General features: G+C 41.2%; 1 protein-coding gene across 2 annotated transcripts in view; it reads left to right on the top strand.

Annotated features, from left to right (window-relative positions):
- Nucleotides 1-23000, top strand: part of GXYLT1 (glucoside xylosyltransferase 1) — an 88042-nt gene that overhangs the window by 19259 nt on the left and 45783 nt on the right. For both annotated transcript variants that reach the window (XM_030217041.1, XM_030217040.1), the window contains 2 exons: nt 7420-7591; nt 13456-13581. In XM_030217041.1, the coding sequence (XP_030072901.1) occupies nt 7420-7591; nt 13456-13581 (298 nt within the window). The remainder of the gene's footprint in view (nt 1-7419; nt 7592-13455; nt 13582-23000) is intronic.

Raw genomic sequence — 23000 nt, 5'->3', positions numbered from 1 at the left:
TATTCAACCACCATGTCCAAAGGAGTGGAGGAGTGAGTTAGAGGCATAGGCTGAAACGGAGGACGTTTACAGCAGAACCCGAATTGGCGGAACCACTTGTAAACACCTGGAGAGAAATCATCTTGGAGTTTTTGGCTTCCGTGGAGGTTACATGAATACCATCTGGAAGGTGCTTCGGGACCTAATGGCGGTAGTAAATAATTTTGTTTCAGATATGATCTTATTGGAGAGTTGCATGGATAATTTGACTGAACCCTCTGAGAGTGAAAAAATTGATATGACAGATGAAGTTCTGTACAAGCAAGAAGTGGTTATGATCTTGAAAATGATAATGGACCAGAAACTTTGAATAATAAGATGGATGTTTTTGCGAATGATTAATGTCGAGATTATTGTTTTTACCAGAGTTCCAGGTATGACTCCTAAAGTTTTTCTCAGAAATATTTCCTTACTTTGAAAGGAGTGAAGCCTGTGAAAACTGGGATTGCTTTAATCAGTGGGATTTGAATTAGAGACTTGAGTATATGTATCGTTTAAATAATTTCTGGTTTTTAAAAGAGAGAGAGAGTAATCAGATGTATTATTTCTAACTAAAAACTGGGTAATAAGTATGTTCTCAATGAAATGAATTGACTATACGCCATATTTGGTCTTGAGGAAGCCAACCAGATGATCAATGTGGAATAATGAATTAGATGAGTAATATCTGGGGATAATCAGATTAATACCATGTTTTCCTTTTTCTGTTTACTGTTTAATTGATCTCCTTGTCTTATTTCACTCTCTCTATTTTTCTTCACTTTGTGGTCTAAGAAAGAGAAAGATTGTATCCATATATCTAGTTGGGATTGTTTTGTATTTCTCTATATTACTGTTTGCAAGTGACCCTTGTAAAATGAAAAGTTATAAATAAATATTTGTCTAAAATTATATTTTGTTTAAAGATCAGAAATCGGGAGGGGACTTGACCAAGATGGTAGCGTGAGCTGACAGTGTTGTGCCTTGAAGGGAGAGATTGCTTGAACTTTTTTTCCTTTTTTGTGTAATATGCCTCATACTAAATGTAAGGGAGTTGTCAAGGCTACTCCCCCAGCTGCCAAAACCTCTTCTCCTGTTCAGCAAATGATTCCGAGGTATGCTGCCAGGATCCAAGAACAGGAGCCAAAGAGGGAGTGCCCCGCGGTAGTACCATTTGAGGGATTTTCTGGTCTTTTGGAGCTTGATGTTTCTCTGTCTCCCCTGGCATGCAATCCCCAGCCTTGACCGCATGCCCCAGCCAGAAGTGTAGCCAGGTGGAAAGCGTGAGGGGAGCGGAGAGTGGACCGCCGATGGTGCCGGTGCGTGTTTTAAATGTGACAGATTGCGTAAAAAAAATAGATGCCGACAGAAGTCAGTTTGGGGGAGCAGCTGCTCCCCTGGTGTCACCCTAGCTACGCCTATGGCCCCAGCTACTCCAGAAAGAATCCTCACTGTGGAAGGACCTTGTCAGGAGGCTCTCAATGGGGGCAAAGGTACTGGGTTTAGGCATTGGAAAGAGTGCTGTAAGTTCACCCTCTGTTTTTTTTTGAGATAGTGAAAAGCCCAAGGTGGTTACATTGAAAAACATCTGGTCCGTGCTTCGGAAGTTGGAAGGGATTATGAATGAATCTACTCAAGGAACTGCTACAGTTGTGAGTACTGTGGACTCTATCTAAAGGATTGGAAGGGACTAAACAAGAGTTTGCATTCAAATGAAAGATGTTAAGCAAGAATTAAAATCTGTTCAAGAAGTTATGGCGACAATAATTAAAGATAAATTGATTATACATCAGAAGATAGAACAATTAGAAACTTTTAATCGTAGACTCAATTTGAGTTTATTGAATTTTCCTAAGCCCTTGGTGTTGTCTTCAATGGATGTCTTTGGAAGATACGTGATAGAAGTTTTAAAATTCACTCCAGAGTTTACCCCTAGTGAACAGAATTTACTTTTTACCTTCCAGGATACCAGGAGAGAAGGAACAAGGGCAAGGAGTTCAAGTGAAAAATCATGAGCAGTTAAATATATCTGAAATAATTGAATCATCTTTATCTGAAGAGACAGATAGAGCAGTGTTGTTAATTTCATTTGTTTTTGAACAGGATTTAAATGTAGTGTGGAGACTTTTTTTTCGTAACCCCCAAGTGCTGTTAATATGGATGTATCCTGATGTTGCTAAACAAATTCAAGTTTGTCGGAAAATGTTTTGGCTATGAAACAAGAAATGTTGTTGGGAACTACTCTTCTACTTGCATGTCCTTGCAAAAGTCTGATTAAGAGCCTTACCATTTTCATAGCTTCCTTCAGAAAAGCAATCCTAATCTTTAGTAAAAGATCTCCAATATATGTTTGTTACACAATCTTCTGTTTTAATATGTGATTTTTGTTGACCTTTAAAAACAGCAAACAAACCCTAAGAGACCAGCATTCTACTAAATTTGATTTTTGATTTTGCTCTTTTTATTGTACAAAAGATTGAGTTTTTTTACTTCTTTTTTGGACAGTTAAGATAATGTTTTTGTTGTTTATTTACCGGTAGCTTCATTACAGATCTATCTTCTCACCTGAGGAACAGTTAAATAAGAAAAGATTTTCATTTGATGAGAACGTTTATTTCCTTTTCTTTCCATAGATCAGTCAGAAAATTGTGGGTTATATCCTTCGACCAGCCCTGATGGAGACAGAGAATAAAAGTAGTCCCTGGAGATTGCCCCCTCCCCCCAATAAGTGTATCATGCAGTTTTGGACCCTTCAGTATTTTCTGTCTCTAGTTTACGGTGGATAGACTTTGCACCTCCTGATCTGTTCTGTGGTGACTGCTCCTGCCTCAGTTTGTAAACTGTGTGTGAGTTGAGCTCGGGGGTTTAATCTTTTGAGGTCTATGCTCCATTTGCTATTTGTGCTGGAACGTTCTTTGGAGCTTGTTACACCCGGTGGTGCTGGATCCTTCCCCCTCCCTCCCTCCCCCCACTTACCCTTTCTTCTCTCAGCACCTTCCCTCCAGGTGTTTGCCCTTGTGTTTTGTTGCACTAGCCCTGGGAGTCTACCCTCAGCTGGCTGTGCTGAAGGAAGTGAAGGCCTCAGCTGGTGTTGACAGCAGTTGCATGAAGGAAGCCATCAGAATCTCCAGGCAGACCTTGCTCTTCAGTCAGGGAGATTTTCTGTTATTTATGTTGCCTTCACTTCTGTGGAGCTCTGCGATTTCTGATATGGCACTTAGCAAATTCTCTCAGGCGGGAATTCTTACTGGCGGCAGCCATTACTTTTTTCTTTCAGCACCTATTCGTTTTGAGTGGTGTTGGCTCAACTGTTCAGCTCTTCATGCTGTTTGGGCAATTATGTCCTCTCCCCCCCCCAAAAAAAAAAAAAAAATAAAAATAAAAAAACCTCCTCTTTAAGTGAAATTTCTCTACCAGCCAAAGGTCTGATTTTGCTGAAGAAGTAATAGGTGCAGGTGTTGAATATTTAACTTCAGCGCTGTATCTGACTTCTTTCCCTTTTCTCTGGTTTAGTTCTTGATGGGAGTTTTCTGTGTTGAGCTGTCTATCTCTATTGTGCAAGTTCTGCTATGGCTAGTGTTGGAGGTGGTTATATGCTCCTACTTGGCTACTTAGAAGACAGTCTTTCCTGGTCACGTTGACACTATATTTTAGCACTCTGGGATGTGAACAGAATCACATTGGGCCCTTTTCATTTTAGTTTACATTAGCCTAATTAGTACTCTTCACCTAATAAGATTCTTTATTGCCTGTTTGAGTCTGAATTCCTTTTGCTAGGCTGCCTTGTCAAGTCTCTGGCCCATAATGATTCCTTTCTTATTTAAACCTTCTTGCAATGTTTTTCCCTAAGGGAATTGATTTTTACAGTTCAGAGAGCTGCATTTCCGTTGTGCGGCATCATTACTAATGAGTGCTCCAAAGGAATAGCAGTCTTAGTTTTCAGTGTTACCTTTGTGTATTTTGTTTGTGGACTCTGTCCCTTATCTAGGACAGTTGCCTTGGAGTTCAGATCCCCTTGTTTACACAGGACTTCTATTTTTTCTTTTCTGCATGAGAGATTGGCAGGACATAGGAGCTGGCATTCTGTTTACTTCCAGAGCTGGCATCTGGCCTCTTTGCAGCTCTGGCATTCTGTTCTTTTGGCATCACTGGCAGCTTATTTCTTTACATCGATAGCATCCTAAAAGATTCTCATCCTGTCTCTTAACAGATCGGACATATTGTCTCCTTAAAGGACTGCAATTCTGTCTTGTCAGGTATACCATCCTATCTCCACTCAGCATCCTGTTCATTATAGTAATCCTCTCCTGTCTCTTCCTGATCTGACATCCCGTCTTTGGTCAGGGCTGTCATTATGTCTTTTTACTGGATTGTCATATTTCCTCTTACAGGGCTGACGTACTGTCTCTTCTGTGACTTGCATCCTGCCTCTTTACAGGATCCGTATCTTCAGAGGAACTGACATCCTGCCTCATTGCGGAAGTGTCACCCTGTCTCTTTTCAAACTTGTCACCCTATCTCCTTCCAGGAATGACAGCCTTGGCATTTGGCAGATCTGATATCCTGTGTTTTCCATGGCTGACATCCTGTTTCTTACAGGATTGACATTTTGTCATTCTACAGAACTTTCATCTGGTTACTTCAAGATTCTTACATCCTGATCTAGTCTAATATCAACATTTCTAGACCACCTTTTTAGAACAGAGTGGAGCCCAAGTGGTTAAGAATCCTGTCTTGTTATAGAACTAACATCCTGTCTTTTCGGGTCTAGCATATGGTCCATGGTGAAACAGCCATCCTGTTTCCTTACAGGACTATTATATATGGTTCAGAGCTGACATCTTGCCCTTCTACAGGGCTGGTGTTATATCTTTACAGGTCTGGCATTTTTAGACTTGCATCCTGGTTCTTCTCATGGCATCATATCTTTTGCCAAGACTGGCATCCTGGTTCTTCTCAGGAGTGGCATATCTTTTGCCAAGATTGGCATCCTGTTTCTAGGTAAATCTGAGGCTCTGCGTCTCAGACTAGATATGCCCCCTTTTTATGTTCAGCTTTCTCAAGCGCTGATTATACTACATCTTTGATACTTCATTATAGGTCCTCACCATGCTGCAGCTTCACAGAACTGCCACACCCTCTTGCACATAATTTCTTATTGGATTTCCCTTTAGGGTCTCCTATAGCCTTATTCTGAATCTATCTAGGATTATGTTTTCTATGGGAGTCCTTCCCCGATTGACCGACTACTCTGGGGATGGACTATCGTTGTCTGCTTGTAGCTGTCTGTCTTTCACTCACATGTGCTCCACTTTTGCTGGTTGCCTTCTCAATTTCCTCAGGATTCACCTATTTCTTATCCCTCCTGCACTATCGTAGTCGATAACATTCTTCTCAGAATGGTGGAATTTATTATTTCAAACTTATAAATATGAAACATACTTTGCTAAAAAGTCACCTTGTTTTGTCAAGGAAAAATGGTCTTCACTGTTATCTTACTTTAAAGAAGTAAAATGAGAAGTGTTTTTATATATATATTTTCTCATCCTATTGCTGATTGTTTATCAACTGTGATATATGCATGAATCATTCTTCGCCTCATATCCTGTTTTTCCCCCCTCTTTCCCTTTGTCTTCTCTATACTCTCAGTGTTGAATCAGAGTTTTGCATTTCATTGTATTACAGTGTATTACATTACAGTTGCTGTTATCTGTTGTTATTTTTCTGCAACAAAAGTTAATAAAAATACTAATAAAAAAAGAAAAGAAATGCGCCTCCATAATTCTGTTCCCTTGTGGGTAAGCTTCAGCCTTATGTTTTTATTTATCTACATCTTTTTCTGTGTATATGTCACACAGTTCTGCATGTCTTAGTGGTTTCTCACCCTTTTTGGTTTGTCTAACATTCAATTTATCATTCACACATATTTCAGCATTTCTACCTAGCCTCCCTTGGAGAACAACAGCAACTATTTATCCTTGATTTTGGTTAAACCCTTTCATTCATTTACATTGGCATGTCCTCATCTTAGGAAGTCTATCTAGTTCATAGCCATTCATCCCTTTCACTGTGGGCCCTGTGACATTCCTTTACACTGTCTCAATCGCATTCTGAGTGTTTTTATCTTTCACAGCTGAATGCCTTGTTTGAAGGTTGTTCCTTTACTGTAAGTTTATTTTATACTTGGCCCATGCAGTGTCTTAGTGTGTGCTCCATGGTACATTTTCTTTTCTTTTCTTTACATAAATGTATCTTCTGAAATCCCAAAATGTCTTTATACGTCTCCAGCCTTCTTCCTCTCAGATGCTCAGACTCTTGGCTGTTTTCTTCTCTTGGGTTCTTCGGTTGCTCTGTGGTTCCTTGTTTATGAGGAATCTTTTTCTTAGGGATCCTTTCTTAACCTAGTTGTAAACTGCTTTTCTACAATCCCACAAGTTTCTGTACTGATCTGTAGGATGAAAAGGAAGAAAAAATTGTTCCTTATCTGATAATTTTCTTTCCTTTAGTCCCAACAGATCAGTCCAGAAGCCCACCCTTTCTAGTTCTATTTCTCTCATTTTCGGGAGGTTTTTACCTGAGGTTATGGTGTTTTCTTACGACCTGGATTTCAACATTTTCTCATCCTTGTTGGTTCTTCAACAAAAAAAAAAGAGGGAATATCTATTAGGTTTCTGTTAATAGTGGCTTCTCGCATTTGACCTTCTTAGGTCTCATCTTGGTAATGTTTACATAACCTCCTTACTTGCTGGGTTTTTCTTTCCAGCTACTTACTTGTAGTGTGCTAATACTCTATTTTCAAGTACCTATTTTATCCTGGTCAACCTTGGTTGTGTGGATACTAGTCTATGATACAGGGGGCCAACCCTCTTTCTGATTCTTTACACTATGCACTGTTGTCTCTTGTGCCTCAGAGTTAACCCGGCTCTTTGATTCTTTCCCTTTTCCAGATTTATATGTTTTATTCATGTGTGTCACCACCATTTCTTTGTCATGTGAAATACTGAAGGTTCCGGAGTTGCATGATACTCTTAAAGGGGGGGGGGGGGGGGGGGTGGATATGAGAGATGTGAATCACCAGAGACTACTTTTATTCTGTGTCTCCATCCACTGGTCGATGGACATAACCCATAATTTTCTGGAATGATCTGTTGGGACTAAAATAAAGAAACATAATTCTCTGTATTTTTTAAAGAAATTGAAACCCGTTTTTATGTTAATAGGAAGGGTCCCTGTATTTCAATTTATACCCTTGATATGAGTTAGTTCATCTGACACTTTGCCCCTCTTTATTTCTGCTGGATCCCTCAATTAAAACATGAAAATAATCAGGTTAGATATAGTTCAATATCATTTTTTAAAAGTTTGCTTGCTACTAAGTAGTTTTCGTTATTGACATTACAGGTATTCCATCAACATAAAACCTACTGAGAAAATGCACCTGGCCGTGGTTGCTTGTGGAGAACGACTAGAGGAGACTGTTACAATGTTAAAATCTGCAATTATTTTTAGTGTCAAATACCTTCATTTTCACATATTTGCAGAAGATCAACTGCACAAAAACTTTAAGGACATAGTAAGTATTTAGGATTTTCATTACAGTTCATAATGGTGTTGAATGATTAAAATTGCCTATAAGACTTCATTGTTAGTTTAGAATTTGCCATTAAACTGGCATCTGACCTGGCGCCCCCTTCTGAAAACAGGAAGTTGTGTCAGAAAGGAGTGTGACAGGTCAGAAGGAAAGGCCTGCGTTTCAATACGCTGCTGTTTAGGATGAAGATTTACTGCAAATAACAAGGTAAATGGGGGGGTGGGGGTGGGGGTGAGAGCTGTCAGCGGTCCGCAAGGGGAGGAAAAGATGATGGACCGGGCATGCAGACAAGGGAGGGTGGCTAGTCATTAATCGTGATACATTTTTAAAAATTGCGATTAATGATTAATACATTACTTCCAACTAACGTGCAACCCTAGACAATGTATTAAAAAAAAAATTATATTCTCAAAAGGCAAGATGAATCAGTCACACAACTGGATGACATCTGATGGTGCCAACATGGAATATTTCAAAGCTTTCTAGCAAATATCTGAAGGTCTCTGGGTATGCATAGTAGTACTTGTGCCCCTACACAGACAGTGTGTAGTTTACCATTTTGTGCCACATGGAACAGCTTGTGGAGGAGTGGCCTGAGAGCTAGGGGAACTGAGTTTGATTTCCACTGCAGCTCCTTGGGACTTTTGGCAAGTCACTTAACCCTCCATTGTCCCAGGTACAAAATAAGTTCCTGTATATAATATATAAACTGCTTTGATTGTAACCACAGAAAGGTGGTATATCAAATCCCATCCCCTTTCCTTTCCTCATTTTACTCAAAGTACTGCAGTTAGTGTCTGTGCTATTTCAGAGCACTTTTAGGCTAAAATTGGACCTGGATGCTTTAGGGTTTTTGCTACATATGAGCAAAACCAGTGCTGGGCAGACTTCTGTGGTTTATGCCCTGATCGTGACTGAATAGATTTGGATGGGCTGGAGTGTAAATTTTAAGGGGCTTCAACTTTAACTTCAGAACTTTTAGTACAAGAACAGTGCTGGGCAGACTTCTACGGTCTGTGCCCTGAGAATGGCAAGGACAAATCAAACTCAGGTATACATATAAAGTATCACATACCATGTAAAATGAGTTTATCTTGTTGGGCAGACTGGATGGATCGAACCGGTCTTTATCTGCTGTCATTTACATTTCATTTCATTTACTATGAGCCTCTGAGTTCTCCTTCTTGGATGTTGCTGTCTCTAGCTGTGAGTTGCTCCATTCTTATGGCTCTTAAACAATCATGTCTCAGAGATGCAGGTTGGTAGCATCCCAGTTTGCTTATACTCATGTTGGGCCTTTGTCTTAATCTGGTCATACACTCCATTAGTCACCCTTCTTATCCAAGATGTCTTCTCAGCTCCCCTGCATCTTTTGCAGAATTTTTCCTTTCACTATGTTTGCCTTGCCTTGGAGGTAGGCCAATGTTCTCATTTTGGTTTAGATCGATTGGCTATTCTTGTATGCCTTCCATACAGGGATGGCTCAAGGCAATCTGCTTCCTGAATTGAGGGATGAGCTGTCTCTCCCCCCCTCCCCGGCATTAAAAGATGGGGTGAGGGGGCATAACCACCTCAACCATCAGGCAAGACTGGCCAGCTGCCTAGGGCAGCAGTTTCTTAGGAAGGATAGCAAACAGTAGCTGCCAGACAAATTCAATGATCCACCCCCCTGATATTCAGCACTATTTAACAGGTGAGGAACGGCTGCTGAATGATTAAATAGCTTATTGTGCCTAACTGCTAATAGTCAGTGGAAGATGACGGTTATCTGTAGCTGAATATTGCTGGTTTGCACCTAGCACATAACTGGCTATATTGTGTGATTTATTTATTTTTTTGCCAAGCACTTGATATACCGCTGAAAGGCCTACACATAGGCAACTAAGCAGTTTACAATAATCTCACAGAGACAAACAATTAAGCGGTTCACAAAACAGGTACAAAGTCATCAATTTTAGGGGCTGATAGTCAGCTCCTAACCGGATAAGTTTAGTGGTCAAAGAGGGTCGCATAAATAGCTGTCCTATCTTTGACCGGTAAGAGATATGTAGTGCAGTAACCCGCCCAGAACTGTAGATGGAGCGGAATATAAATTTGTTAAATACATAAATAAAACTGTTGTTCCCTGAAGAATTCATGTACTGCCTTTTTGGGGCAGACATATAGAAACTACCGTGCATGACCATAGGACCTTCAGGTTGTCTTTTTTTTTTTTTTTTTTTTTTTAAAGCTCTGGAAATATGTTTCATGTTGGACATCAAACAATAGTATCCAGTTGTGTGAAAAGTGATTAGCTGTTGCCAGTTGGCAAAATAGTGTTAGTTTTTAATCTTTGTAGGACTGATCTAGCAATTTGTGGACTTGATATTTTTTCTTCTTTTTTTTGTAATAGTTTTTCTATATTATATTTTATTCTAGATTTCTGTACAAATATTAAACCTTGGATTGTAAAATGTAAATTATTAAAAAGAAAATTACATTTTTTAGCATCAGCTCCACCATTCTGTATGGTTGGGTGTTATCCCTTCCTACCAGCAGGTGGAGGTAGAGAAAACCTGAATTCTACCAGTGACATCACTTGTATAAGCTAGGGTGTTCCCTAGACCAGTCCAGTATTTTTCTCTACCTTCAGTAGGTGATAGGTCATGCTGAGGGTTCTCCTGTTCCCTGGCCTAGCTCCCCACTCTGGCGGCCACGGCTGCACAACGTGGTCAAGCCTGACAGCTGCTCCCAGGTTCACGGCTCGGATCCATTCCTGATTGAGTGCGGTGCTTGGCTGCACAGCCCCCAGCCACACTTCTTAGTTCCACTGTATGAGGCTTTGGCTCGGTCCTGCAGGGCCTTGCCTGAGGGATACGGGTCCACACCCCCCCCCCCCCCCCACCCCTCTTGCCAGAACATTTTTGGGTGGAATCCCCTACAGGCTCCCCTGCAGCTCCTCAGCTGAATGACAACATCAAAATTGTCCTCTGCCATCCAAGGTGAGACAGTCTAACCTGGTGGGACAGTCTGTTCCCCTTCTGAGAGGTGTTCCTGTGGATCCCCTGCAGGGAGTTCTGTTCATCACGGATGCAAGTCTCCTCGATTATTGCGTGGGCTAATAGTGCAGTGTATGTACTGTACTACCAGGTTCTGCACTCAAAAAAGAGGACAGGGTTGCGAAACACTGTGCTGGTGAATGAAATCACTGCAAAACTCAAAAGCTAATCTCATTTTCAGGCTGCTGTCGAGTCTTAGTGTATTTTCAATAAATATCAAGCATAAAAATCATCCTCTCTCCGTTGTGCCTTTGTGGAAAAGCCAATCTACCCTATTCTTTGGTATGTGCTTGCTGCGATTGTAGGGATTGAGCGTTTCACCATGTTTCGTGGTCGTCGTATTTTCTACTCCCCAAATGCATCACTGTGCAGTTCTTTGCATTAAATTGCAACTGCCAAACTTTAGACCATTCTTCTGACTTTTGCAGATCTTTTTTCATGTTTTCCACTCCCTCCGGGGTGTCCACTCTATTACAAATCTTGGTGTCATCTGTAAAAGGCAAACCTTACCTTTTAACCCTTCAACAATATCGCTCACAAATATATTGAACAGAATCTGCCCCAGAACTGATTCTTGAGGAGCTCCACTTTTAACCTTTCCTTTGTCTGAGTGAATTCCAGTGACCAGCACTCTGGTGCCTGTCAGTGAACCATTTTCTAATCCAGGTTAACGCTTTGAGGCGTATTTTCAAAGCACTTAGCCTTCCAAAGTTCCATAGGTTTCTGTGGAACTTTGTAAGGCTAAGTGCTTTGAAAATATGCCTCGTCTTAACTTCATCCTGTCAAAGACTTGCTGGAATCCAAGTAGATTACATCTAGCACACGTCCTTGATCCAGTTCTCTGGTCGCCCAGTCAAAGAATTCAATCAAATTTGTTTGGCACGATTTACCTTTAGTAAAATCATGCTGCCTCAGATCTTGTAACTCATTGGATTCCAGGAAATTCACTATCCTTTCCTTCAGCATGCTTCCATTACTTTTCCAATAACCGAAGTGAAGCTTACCGGCCTGTAGTTTCCTGCTTCTTCTCTGTCACCAGTTTTGTGAAGAGGGACCACATCTGCTCTTCTCCAATCCTGCAGAACCTCTCCCATCTCCAAAGATTTATTAAACAACTCTTTACGAGAAAGCGCCAGAACCTCTCTAAGCTACCTCAGTATCCTGGAATGGATCCCGTTCAGTCCCATGGCTTTGTCCACCTTCAATTTTTCAAGTTCATAAATACTTTCTTCCGTGAACAGTGATATCTACTCCATTTTCATATGTACTTTTGCCAGCCAATCATGGTCCTTCTCCAGGATTTTCTTCCATGAATATAAAACAAAAGTATTTGTTTAGCACGTTCGCTTTTTCCTCATCACTCTACACATAGTGGTACACAACATTTTTCATTCTCTATTCCATTTTTAGCCTTCCTCCTTTAATATACCTGAAAAAATTCTTGTCGTCCCTCCTTACATTTCTAGCCATTTGTTCTTCTGCTTGTGTTTTTGTCAGGTATATATCTATTTTGGCTTCGTTCAGTTTCATCTTGTATTCTATTCTGTGTTCTTCTTTCTGTATTTCATGAATGCCAACTCTTTTTGCCTTTTTCTCAGCCACTTGTTTGGAGGACCATATCGGTTTGCTTTTTCTCTTGGTTAGTAGCTATTTTTTTGTAGCTTCTTTCAGCCTGTACTCTGGAGCACTGACTTTCCACTTCTTGTATGTCTTTCATGGAGAATTGTGTCTTTCCTTTCTGCTGAGAGTGGTCTCTCCGTTTAGTGTGAATCAGGAGGTCTGCTTGCCCTCCTTTTTGGTGGAGCTTTTATCTCCTATGGATCAGAGACTCCACAAGCTGGATCACCAGACGGTGCTGCTCTGGTACCTGAGAGGGATGCTGAATTTTGTGTGTCTGACCACCGTTTTGTTCTTTCCATGGCTCTTGGACTGGCCAGATGGTCTCTAAGGCCTCCATTTGGAGTCTGATCAAGGCAGCTAATGATTCTACTTACATTTGCAAGAATCGTCTGGTGCCTTAGGGGCTGAAGGTTCACTCTACTACAGCTCAAGTTGCTTCCTGGGCGGTGGCCCCTGGGGAGATTTGCAGGGCAGCAACTTGATTGTTGCCCACTTCTTTGCTAAGCACTATAGGTTTGTCATGTTGGCCAGAGTCCGCTCGGACATTGGCAGAGCCTTTATTGGGGGGGGGGGGGGGGCTTTCTACCTCTATCTAATAGATCTGCTTTGGTGCATTCCAATTGTGCAGAACAGTGGAGCTGACGCTAAGAAAGGAGAAGTGACTTACTGGATAATTTTCTTTTCTTTAGACATCAACACTATTCTGCAGTACTACTGTAGGAAGACCTCGGTCTGGGGTTCTGGGTATGCTCTGTGCTTCCTTTTCATTTCTTAAAAAAATAAATATATTCCTTTTGTGATTGGCAGCCATGCAGGGTTCCCATGATACAGCTATATCTTGGTATATGCAGGGTAGCGAGTGCCACTCTGCAGTGTTTTGCTCACTTGATAATTATTGCAGCTACAGTGATTGATGGGGCATGGGCGCCTTATAAAAGAGATCTTCTACTGCTTGGGCAGATGCATACTGTATTTCTCCAGAGAGCACCCCAGCTTATACTGGTGATGTCACTAGTAGAATTCCGTTTTCCTTACGTTCACCTGCTGGTAGGAAGGGATAATATTCAACTGTGCAGAACAGTGCCGCTCACTAAAGAAAATGATCCTGTAAGGCATCATTTCTCCATGTGTGTATATATATGTATATATATATTTATTTATATTGTAATAACTATACTTTTTATTTAGCTTGACAGCTGGCCATTTACTGAAAAATTTAAATACACCTTGTATCCAATAACTTTTCCATCTGAGAATGCAATAGAATGGAAGAAACTTTTTAAACCCTGTTCATCACAAAGACTTTTCCTGCCGGTAAGATGTTGTTTTTGATTTTTATTTAAAAATTGAAATTTAGTTACTTGAATAAAAGGATGTCATGTAAAATTACACTAATTTTTGTGGGTACCCTCACCGATGGGGCTTTGCCAACGTGGGGTGGAGGTTTTCTTAGGAAAACCCCTGAGAAACTACTGTTTGGTGTGTGCTCTGTTTATTTCTTTAGTTCCTGTGATACCCTGTGATTATAGACTTAAAGACCCAGATATATATTCAGTAGAGTAGCGCTTTAGAAATAAGTAGTAGTAGTAGAGTAGAGGGGGAGGGATATGAGAGAAACATTGAAATACCTCAAAGGTATAAATTGTGTACAAGAAGCTAACATATTTCATTGGAAAGGAATTTCTAGAACATGACTCCATTAATTAATTCTTCAAGGGGCTACACTCAAGATTCTCAAAGATTTCTTCAGGAAAAAAAGTAATGGTTATATACAACCAGGGGTGTGCTGGTAAATTTTTAACAACAGGCTCTTTCGCCGATCGTAGCCAGCTCTGCAGTTGGAAGGGCCAGGGGTGGCCGGGGTGGGGGGGAGCAACACTTGCCTCTCTCTCCTCCCTTCGTGCGGGCACGCTAGGCATACCTTTGCTGGCAGCCAATAAATGGACTGCCACCACTCCCAACGTCTTGCTCTGAGCAGCATGCTGGAAACAAGGAGCGGGGAGCAGCAGCATCCCCACCAGCAAAGTAAAAGAGAATTCAGCAGGGGGCCCAAGCCCACATTTTGGGAGCCAGTTGTTAAAGTAGCCATGGAGGGCCCTACTTTAACAACCGGCTCCCAAAATTCTTAAAAACTTAACAACCGGCTCTTGCGAGCCTGCGAGAGCCTGCTCCAGCACACCACTGTATACAACAGTCCAGAGAAGGTAATGTAGTAGATGAAAGTGCACTAGCTTTACACTTCTGTCCAGCCAAATGTTTAGGGTTGTAACTACTCTCTGTAGCAGTGTTTACTTTTCTAGTCTGGTTTTCAGGATATCTGTATTGAATGTGCGTAAGAGAGATTTTCATGCACCGCCTCTGATGTATATGCATATGGGAATCCTGAAAACTTGACTGGTTGGGTATGCCCCAAGGACTGGGTTGAGAACCACTGCTATATAGGTTATCCCACTTAGAAACATGATGGCAGATAAGGGCAAAATGGCCCATCCAGTCTACCCATCCTCAGTAACCACTAACTAAGAGATCCCATGTGCCTGTCACATGCTTTCTTAAATTCTGACACAGTCCTTGTCTCTGACTTCCACCAGGAGGCCATTCCACACATCCACCACCCTTTCTGTGACAAGAGTATTTTCTTAGATTTCTCCTAAGCCTATTTCCTCTTAACTTCATCCTATGCCTTCTTCATTCCAGAGTTTTTCTTCATTTGAAAAAAGCTCACCTCCTGTATATTTAATGCCATTGAGGTATTTAAATGTCTCTTATATCTCCTCTCGCCCGCCTCTCTTCCAGTATATACATATTGAGGTTCATAAGCCTGTCCCTAAATATTTTATGACAGACCGCTGACCAATTTTGTGGCCGCCCTCTGGACAGACTCCATCCTCTTTATATTTTTCTGTAGGTGCGGTCTCCAGAATTGCACACAGTACTCTAAATGGGAGCCTCACCAGAGACTTACAAAAGGGCACTATCACCTCTTTTTTTTTTTTTTTCCTGCTGGCCATCCCTCTCTCTATGCACCCGAGCATCCTTCTGGCTTTGACCTTCGCCTTTTCTACCTGTTCAGCCACCTTAAGATCATCACACAATCATCCCCAAGTCCCGCTCTTCTTTAGTATACAGAAGAATTTGGTACTTTCATACACAGAAGCATAACCTTTTTGAAAATTCACAGTAATTTAGTTTACTGTTCTGTGCACATTATCCCTTTGCGTTAGCACTATCATCTTGCCTTTAAGGGATCCTTGGATACATCTCACGTTCTTTTGATTTTGTTACTGTTTCATCTTCACTATTTACTTTTAGCCTACCCCCATAACATTCACAACTCCTTCTGTGAAAATATATTTCCTGATGTTTTAGTTTACCTCCTTTGAGCTTCGAAATGTGACTTCCTTGTCATCTGGGGCCCTACCGTTCTGAACGAGTGGGTGTTATCTCCTCCTACCAGCAGATGGAGGTAGAAAAAACTGATCTCACTGGTGAGCTCACTGGTATAACCTGCTGGTGCTCAGTGGAAAGTTCCAGTATTTTTCTATACCTCTAGTAGATGGTAAGTTGTTCAAGCTGGTGCTCTTGATCCCTGGCTTAGCTCCCCACACTACAGGCCATGGCTTCACAGAAAGATTGAGCCTAATGCCACTCCCAGGTTCCTGGTTCTTGAACTGTACCTGGTAGAGCGCGGTGCTTGGCTCTTCTGCACCCAGTTGTGCTTTTTAGCATTCAGTGGGTGAGGCATTGGCTCGGCCCTATGGGGCCCCGCCAGAGGGATACGGGTCCCTGTCCCCCTCCCCTTATTGACTGTACACTATGTTTGGGGGGTTGTACCCCCGGGATCCCTTGCATTTTCTAGGCAAAACAATTTTAATCTGGTCTGCCTGGTTTGGCTTTATTTCCCTGTGAGTAGGGCCAGTTGTAAAGGTATAGTTTTGGGGGTGGAGCATTTGCGAGTGTGAAGGATAGTTTTTGGGGATGGGGTAATCTGAGCGGTCTGGAGAGTAAAGAACAGAGAGATATTGTAGTTTGAAAGGAGCAGTTCCTTAACTGCTTGGTATTCACTCCCTGTCCTGTAAGGCAACCAGTATTTCAGATTACCAGGCTATCCCTAACAAGTATTCATGAGGAAATTTGCATGCCTTCTACTTCATTGCATGAAAACCTCTCTCATGCATATTCAGTGGTGATAACCTTGAAAAGTTAACCCAATGGTAGCACTCCAGGACAGGGTATGATTATCACTGTCCTAGCTGCTACTGTATGTGAGTTTATGCATTACAAAAGCTGGAATTCCTTCAGTCATATCTAGTCTAATGTAATCTCTGTGCTTTTATTCTGCCTTTTCTCACCATTTGGACTCATGGTGGTCTACAAGAAGGCACAGCAAGTGCAATTAAAAAAAACTGTGGAAAATTAAAACCTATTTTTAAAAACCAAACAAAAAAAAAACTAGCTATAAAAAAAGTAGCTAAGTATCAAGTAGAATCTTCTGAAACAAAATGGTTTTCAATTTCTTGCAAAAGACAATGTAAGTTTGACAAGACTTTAGTAAATGTGAAGCATCTTCCATATTTGAAGAGCTTTGTAAGAGAGATGTTTCTAAAATCTTATAGTGTACAGCCTTAAAGGAAGGAACTATCAGATCATAGAATTCATTGGGCTCTTTTTTTTTTTTTTTGGGGGGGGGGGGGGCTCATTTCTGTGGAACACCTAGTCCAGTGTGTCCTGTTTTTTTTAACTTGCATAAGAACATAAGAATAGCCATAGTGGGTCAGAGCAATGGTCCATGTAACTCAGCATCCTGCTTCCAGCAGTGGCCAATCGAGGTCACAAGTACCTGACAGAAACTCAGTAGCAGCATTCCATGCTACCAATCCCAGGTCAAGCAGTGGCTTCTCTTCTGTCTCAATAACATTTCCTTCAGGATGTTGTCCAGACCATTTTTTTTTTTTTAACCGAGATACTCTAACCGCTGTTACCACATCCTCAGGCATTATTGTAATCTTGGTCTTATTTACCATCCCTTTCCTAATAATTCCTAGCATCCGTTTTGCTTTTTTGGCCACAACCGCACACTTGGCAGAAGATTTCAGTGTATTGTCTACAGTGACACCTAGATCTTTTTCTTGGGTACTGATTCCTAAGCATCAGGTAACTGTGATTCAGATTATTTGTCCAGTGTGCATCACTTTGCATTTGTCCATATTTATTTATTTGTTACATTTGTATCCCACATTTTCCCACATATTTGCAGGCTCAATTAAATTTCATCTGCCATTTGGATGGCCATTATTACAGTTTCCTAAGGTCTCCCTGCAATTTTTCACAGTCTGCATGTGTTTTGACAGATTTGAATAGTTTTATGTCATCTGCAATTTTAATCACCTCACTTGTCGTTCTGATTTCCAGATCATTTATAAATGTTAAATAGTACTATCCAAGTAGAGATCCCTACAGCACTCCACTATTCACCCTCCTCCATTGAGGAAAAATGGCCATTTAACCTTACTCTCTATTTTCTGTCCAATAACCAATTTCTAATCCATAGAACTTGAAGTACCTTTTTACAGGGGTTCCCCCCACCAATGTGCTAGTAACATAGTAGATGACTGCAGATAAAGGCCTGTATGGTCCATCCAGTCTGCCTAGCAAGATAAGCTTATAGCATAAGGTATGATGTGATAGTACATAGCATACTTGATCTTGATGTGTCCTTGCCATTTTTAGGACACAAACTGTAGAAGTCTTCCTGGCATTGGCCTTGTTCTCCAGCAATGGAAGCTAAATCTGTCCAGCTATGATCAAGGCACAAACATAGAAGTCTGCCCAGGACTGGCTTTGCTTCTCATTTGCTGGTGTTGCCATCTATTTTATTTTTATTTATTACATACCACTAAGGGCCTGCCTACACATAGACATTGAAGTGGTTAAGAAGAGAATGAGGGAAGGAGAGGGGAAGGTGATTAAGAAAAGGAGAAACAAAACAGATGGTTATTGATCAGTAGAAAGGAAAGATTCAGTGAATAAATGTGTTCTGAGTGTTTTCTTGGAAGCTGTGAAAGAGGGTTGATGCCTAAAATGGCGGAGAAGGTTGTTTAGGGGCTAAATAGCGGAAAGTGGATTCATGAAAAATGTTAAGAATGTGAAGTGGAGAACGGAGGAATGGTAAGGAGGTTATTATCGGCAGAGTGGAGACAGCAAAGAAGTGTGTAGGGGATAAACAGATTGTTGAGGTAAGTGGGAGCAGAGGGCAAACGTGATTTGTGGACCAGTAGCAGAATCTTATACTTAACCCGGGAAATGATAGGGAGCCAGTATTCGGCACAGAGGAGCGGGGTGACACGGTCTAAACAATGAACATTGTAGAGTAATTTAACTGTGGAGGATTGAATCAGTTGTAGTACCTGAATGAATACAGAGAGAGGCCAGCATAGATGGAGTTGCAATAGTCATGGTGTGAAATAACCAAGGTCAAGATAAAGGAGTGAAGCAGGAAGAAGGAAGTGGGCAGAGCAAATATGATAAAGTACAAAAAATGAATGGAGGACAGTCTGAGGTTAAAGGTGAGCTTAGTATAAAAAAGGATGCCTAAAATTCTAACAGAATCTTTGTAGGGGATGTATTGACTGTTGATGTGTAGTCCAGGTACTCAATATATTTATCCTTGGCTCTTATGTCTCAGAGCCCAAGGTTTGTGCGAGAGGAAAGAATAAACCAAACACCAATATATAACGAGAGTCAGTCGTTAAGGTGAGCTATGGAGGATGGGTCTTTGATACGACAGAAGATTTGTTCATCATTTGTGTAACAGTAAGGTGTACAGGATGATTTTAGATGAGAGTAAGAAGAGTAGCCAGGAAAATATTAGAGTGTAAGTGAAAGAATAGAGCTCTGGGGACGCCAGAGTGTAGCGAAAAAGAGGTCTTAGTCTCTTGTAAAGTAAGTCGGTAGGACCGATCAGATAAGTAACTCGTGAACCAGGCCAGAACAGTATCTGAGATTCCAATACAGTGAAGACGATGAAGAAGCTTGTGAGCTATGAGGTCAAAGGCTTAAAAAAGGTCAAGAGAGACAATGCCAACAGAATGTGACTGATCCAGAGCGGTGCAAATAGTCATAGAGTGCAAGTAAGAGTCTTAGTGCTGTGATTCTGGCAAAAGCCTGATTGATACTGATAAAGAATGTTGCAGTGTTCTGTATGAGTTGATTACAGCACCTCTAAGTTTGTTTGGTTCCATGCCTTCCATATAGGATTCTTTTGTGTTTATCCCACACATTCTGTTACTGTTTTCATCTCCACCACCTCCTGTGGGAGGACATTTCAGGCATCTACCACCTTCGCTGTGAAACAGAACTTCCTGATGTTATTCCTGAGTTGCGCCGCCCCCCCCCCCCCCCCCCCAACACCTTTCTGCTGTGGAAAAGGTTTGTTTGTATATTAATATTTGAATGTCTGTAACATCACCCCTTTCTCTCCTTTCCTTGATGACATGTTCAAGTCATCAAGTCTCTCCTCATGCGTCTTGTGGCGCATACTATACCATTTTAGTCACTTTTCTCTGGACCGCTTCAAGTCTTTGTATGTCCTTACAAGATACATCCTCCAAAAATGAACACAATACTCCAAGTGGGTCCTCACCAACAACTTGTACAGGGGTACCAACACCTCTTTTCTTCTGCTTCTTATCCCCTCTCTGTGCAGCCTAGCATCCTTCTGTCTGTAGCCACCGCCTTATCACATTGTTTCATCACATTGAGATCCTCAGACATCATCATCCCAAGGTACCTCTTCTGAGCTGTGCTTATCAATCTCTCTTCTTCTATTTCATGTATCTTCTTTGGATTTCTGCACTCCAAGTGCATCACTCTGCAAGAAGATCTGAGTGGAACGAGCAGTTGTGACAAGGTCAGTTGTTCTATGAATATTATCAGAGGCTTGCCTATCTGGTGAGGATGGATCAAGGAAGATAGGATCACAGCATGCCTATTGGCCAAAACCTTCGCCAAAATATTTACATCTATGTTCAACACTGACATAGGGTGATAGGACTAGCCATCAGATTTTTCTGCGGCTTAGGGATCACTGCTATCCAGGCCTTCATCATAGACAGTGGCAAGGGGCAACCTAAATGAACAACATTCAAGAGATCAGTAAGTAATGGAGCAAGCTTGGAAACAAAGTTTTATAGAATTCCCCCCAAAAAACCTGGTTATCTGGCAGATTTGTTGTAGTATTATGTCCCTCCTCAGTTGTCAGCTTGCTTGACTTCTACTAGGTAATGTGGCTTTTTTTTTTGGTATGCCCCATCATTGTGGAATCAGCTGCCATTAGAATTGTGGAAAGAAGAATCATACCAATTATTTAAAGTCTGATTGACAACTTAGTTTTTGGTGAAATTTTTACGGGGGTGAGTTTTCTGTCCACAGACAGATGTACTATTGGAGAATTAATCTTCTGTAATACGGTTGTTGTTGTTTTTTTTTTTCTGGATGATTTGCTTTTCTTTTATTATTGGCATTTTTTTCTGTTCTGGATTTTATGTTTTGTACACCACTCTGACTTTTTCACAAATAGGGTGGGATATCAAATTCTAATAAACTTAATTCCAGAGATTTATGATTAGGTAGGGATTTAATAGATTGTAGCATTTTTTGAGCATTATCTCTCCATCCAGAGAAGTATGTTGTGCAGTTGTTAAAGCTGGAAGAGCAAGCTCAGACCAATAAGAATCAGAGGCCGCCAAGTCAGTTCCAGAGTCTGCAACATATGATTCACTATATTATCTCTAAACTGTTCCGATATCTGAATGATACGGGTCATTAAAATGCCATATCTATTTTTGATCTTATATGTGCTTCTATCAGCCTGTTGTCTACGCAGGCGCAAGGCCAACATATGGCTTACTGTTTTTCTCGTAAACCTGATGTTTCTGCCTGGCAGAAGCATAGGCCTCTTTTTCTGTAGTAGCTATCTAATTGCAATCTGGAAGCCTGTAGCTGCCGAAAAACAGATTCAGAGCTTGTAATTTTTGGTTGTTGCTCTAAGCTGTTAATATGAGAAGTACATTCTTGTATTAATCTAGTCTCGTGCTGCTTACATTGGGAAGCAGCTTTAAGTACCCCCCCCCCTTCAGAAACTGCCTTAAGGGCATCCTAGACAACTTGGACTCTGGCCTGCCCTTAGGCATTATGCTCAAGATAATCCTTTAGCAAAGCTCTATCAGCTTGAACTAGACACCCACCTCCCAACAAACCATTATTAAGAGACCAGTATCTAGTTCTAGATTCTTCCCCAACATCAAATAATTCAATACAAGTAGGAGCGTAATCGGAAACAGCAAGTATGCTTATAGAGGATATAGAATCAGCAGTGAGAGAAGCAGCATCAACAAGCAAATTGACCCTAGAATAGGAGCCTTGAGAATGAGACCTCTAGGATTGGCTAGCCTCCAAGCATCCGCCACTGCTAGAGTATAGCTAAGATGCTGGAAAGGGAAATGGGACTTGATATACCGCCTTTCAGAGGTTTTTGCAACTACATTCAAAGCGGTTAACATATATTCAGGTACTTATTTTGTACCAGGGGCAATGGAGGGTTAAGTGACTTGCCCAGAGTCACAAGGAGCTGAAGTAGGAATCGAACTCAGTTCCCCAGGGTCAAAGTCCACTGCATTAACCACTAGGCGGCTACTCCACTCCACTCCATAACTTTAGAGTTATGTTTATCATCACCGGTACAGACCCCCATGCAATCCGAGCCAGGCTGCAAACAGGCATTAAAATTGCCTCCTAACAACAAATGAAGCAAGCAAATGGGTTAGCTTCTTAAAAAACAAAACAAAAAACCCCACCCTGATCTGTATTTGGAGCATAAATAATAGCATAAGTAAAATCACAATCATCCTGTTTAATTTGAACAAAAATGTACCACCCCTCAGGATCACGCTTCACTTGTTCAATCTGGACAAACAAGATTATGAAAGAGAAGTGTTTTTTTCAAAGGCCTACCTTTCCTATTGTTGTTAGAAGACATATATAGATGACAGTTGAAGTGGGCTAAAAAGTGATCCGACCATGGTATGGCCGAACACTTAACATCCGAGAGTAATGAAGAAGGGTATGAGGTGTCTATATCAAGAGTATGCCCTTTTTTGTGGGTAATGGTCATGTGGTCAAGTATCAGATCACAGGATGTTAAAAAAGATTTGAAGCTTTTGACCTTGGGGTCTTTCTCTAATTCGAGTGTGATTCAGATCTCCTATGATTTATTAGTCTTGTGAATTGAGAAAAACACAAGCTTAGAAATTTGTATAGCCTATCTTGGGCGTTGTTCCAGGAGCTGGGAGGTCTGTAAGATCAACAGTACTCCAACATTGCAGTGAAGTGTGTTGGAATCATCCTGGAGTTTGCAGAACATGTATTCTAAACCGGGGGTAGTGTCAGACTCTATCAGGGTCAAGTGAAAGAAACTTTTGTAGCATATGGCCAGTCCTCCACCTTGTTTATCTAGTCTAGGGGGATGCAGGACACGGAAGCTAGTTGGGCATTCAGTTCCAGGCTATTTTTGATCATTTAGCCAATTCTCAACCAGGAAAGCAAAACCAAGATTGCCTGATTCCATCAGGTCGTATAACAGTAATATCTTGTTCCTAAGTGATTTGACGTTGGCGAAGATGCAAGGTTACCTGTATTTGTGGCATTGGTTTTCATGATGACAGGGGATGTGACAG

The sequence above is a fragment of the Microcaecilia unicolor genome, chromosome 10, assembly GCF_901765095.1.
Source record: "Microcaecilia unicolor chromosome 10, aMicUni1.1, whole genome shotgun sequence".
Lineage (NCBI taxonomy): Eukaryota > Metazoa > Chordata > Amphibia > Gymnophiona > Siphonopidae > Microcaecilia > Microcaecilia unicolor.
This window is presented reverse-complemented; position numbering and strand designations above follow the sequence as displayed.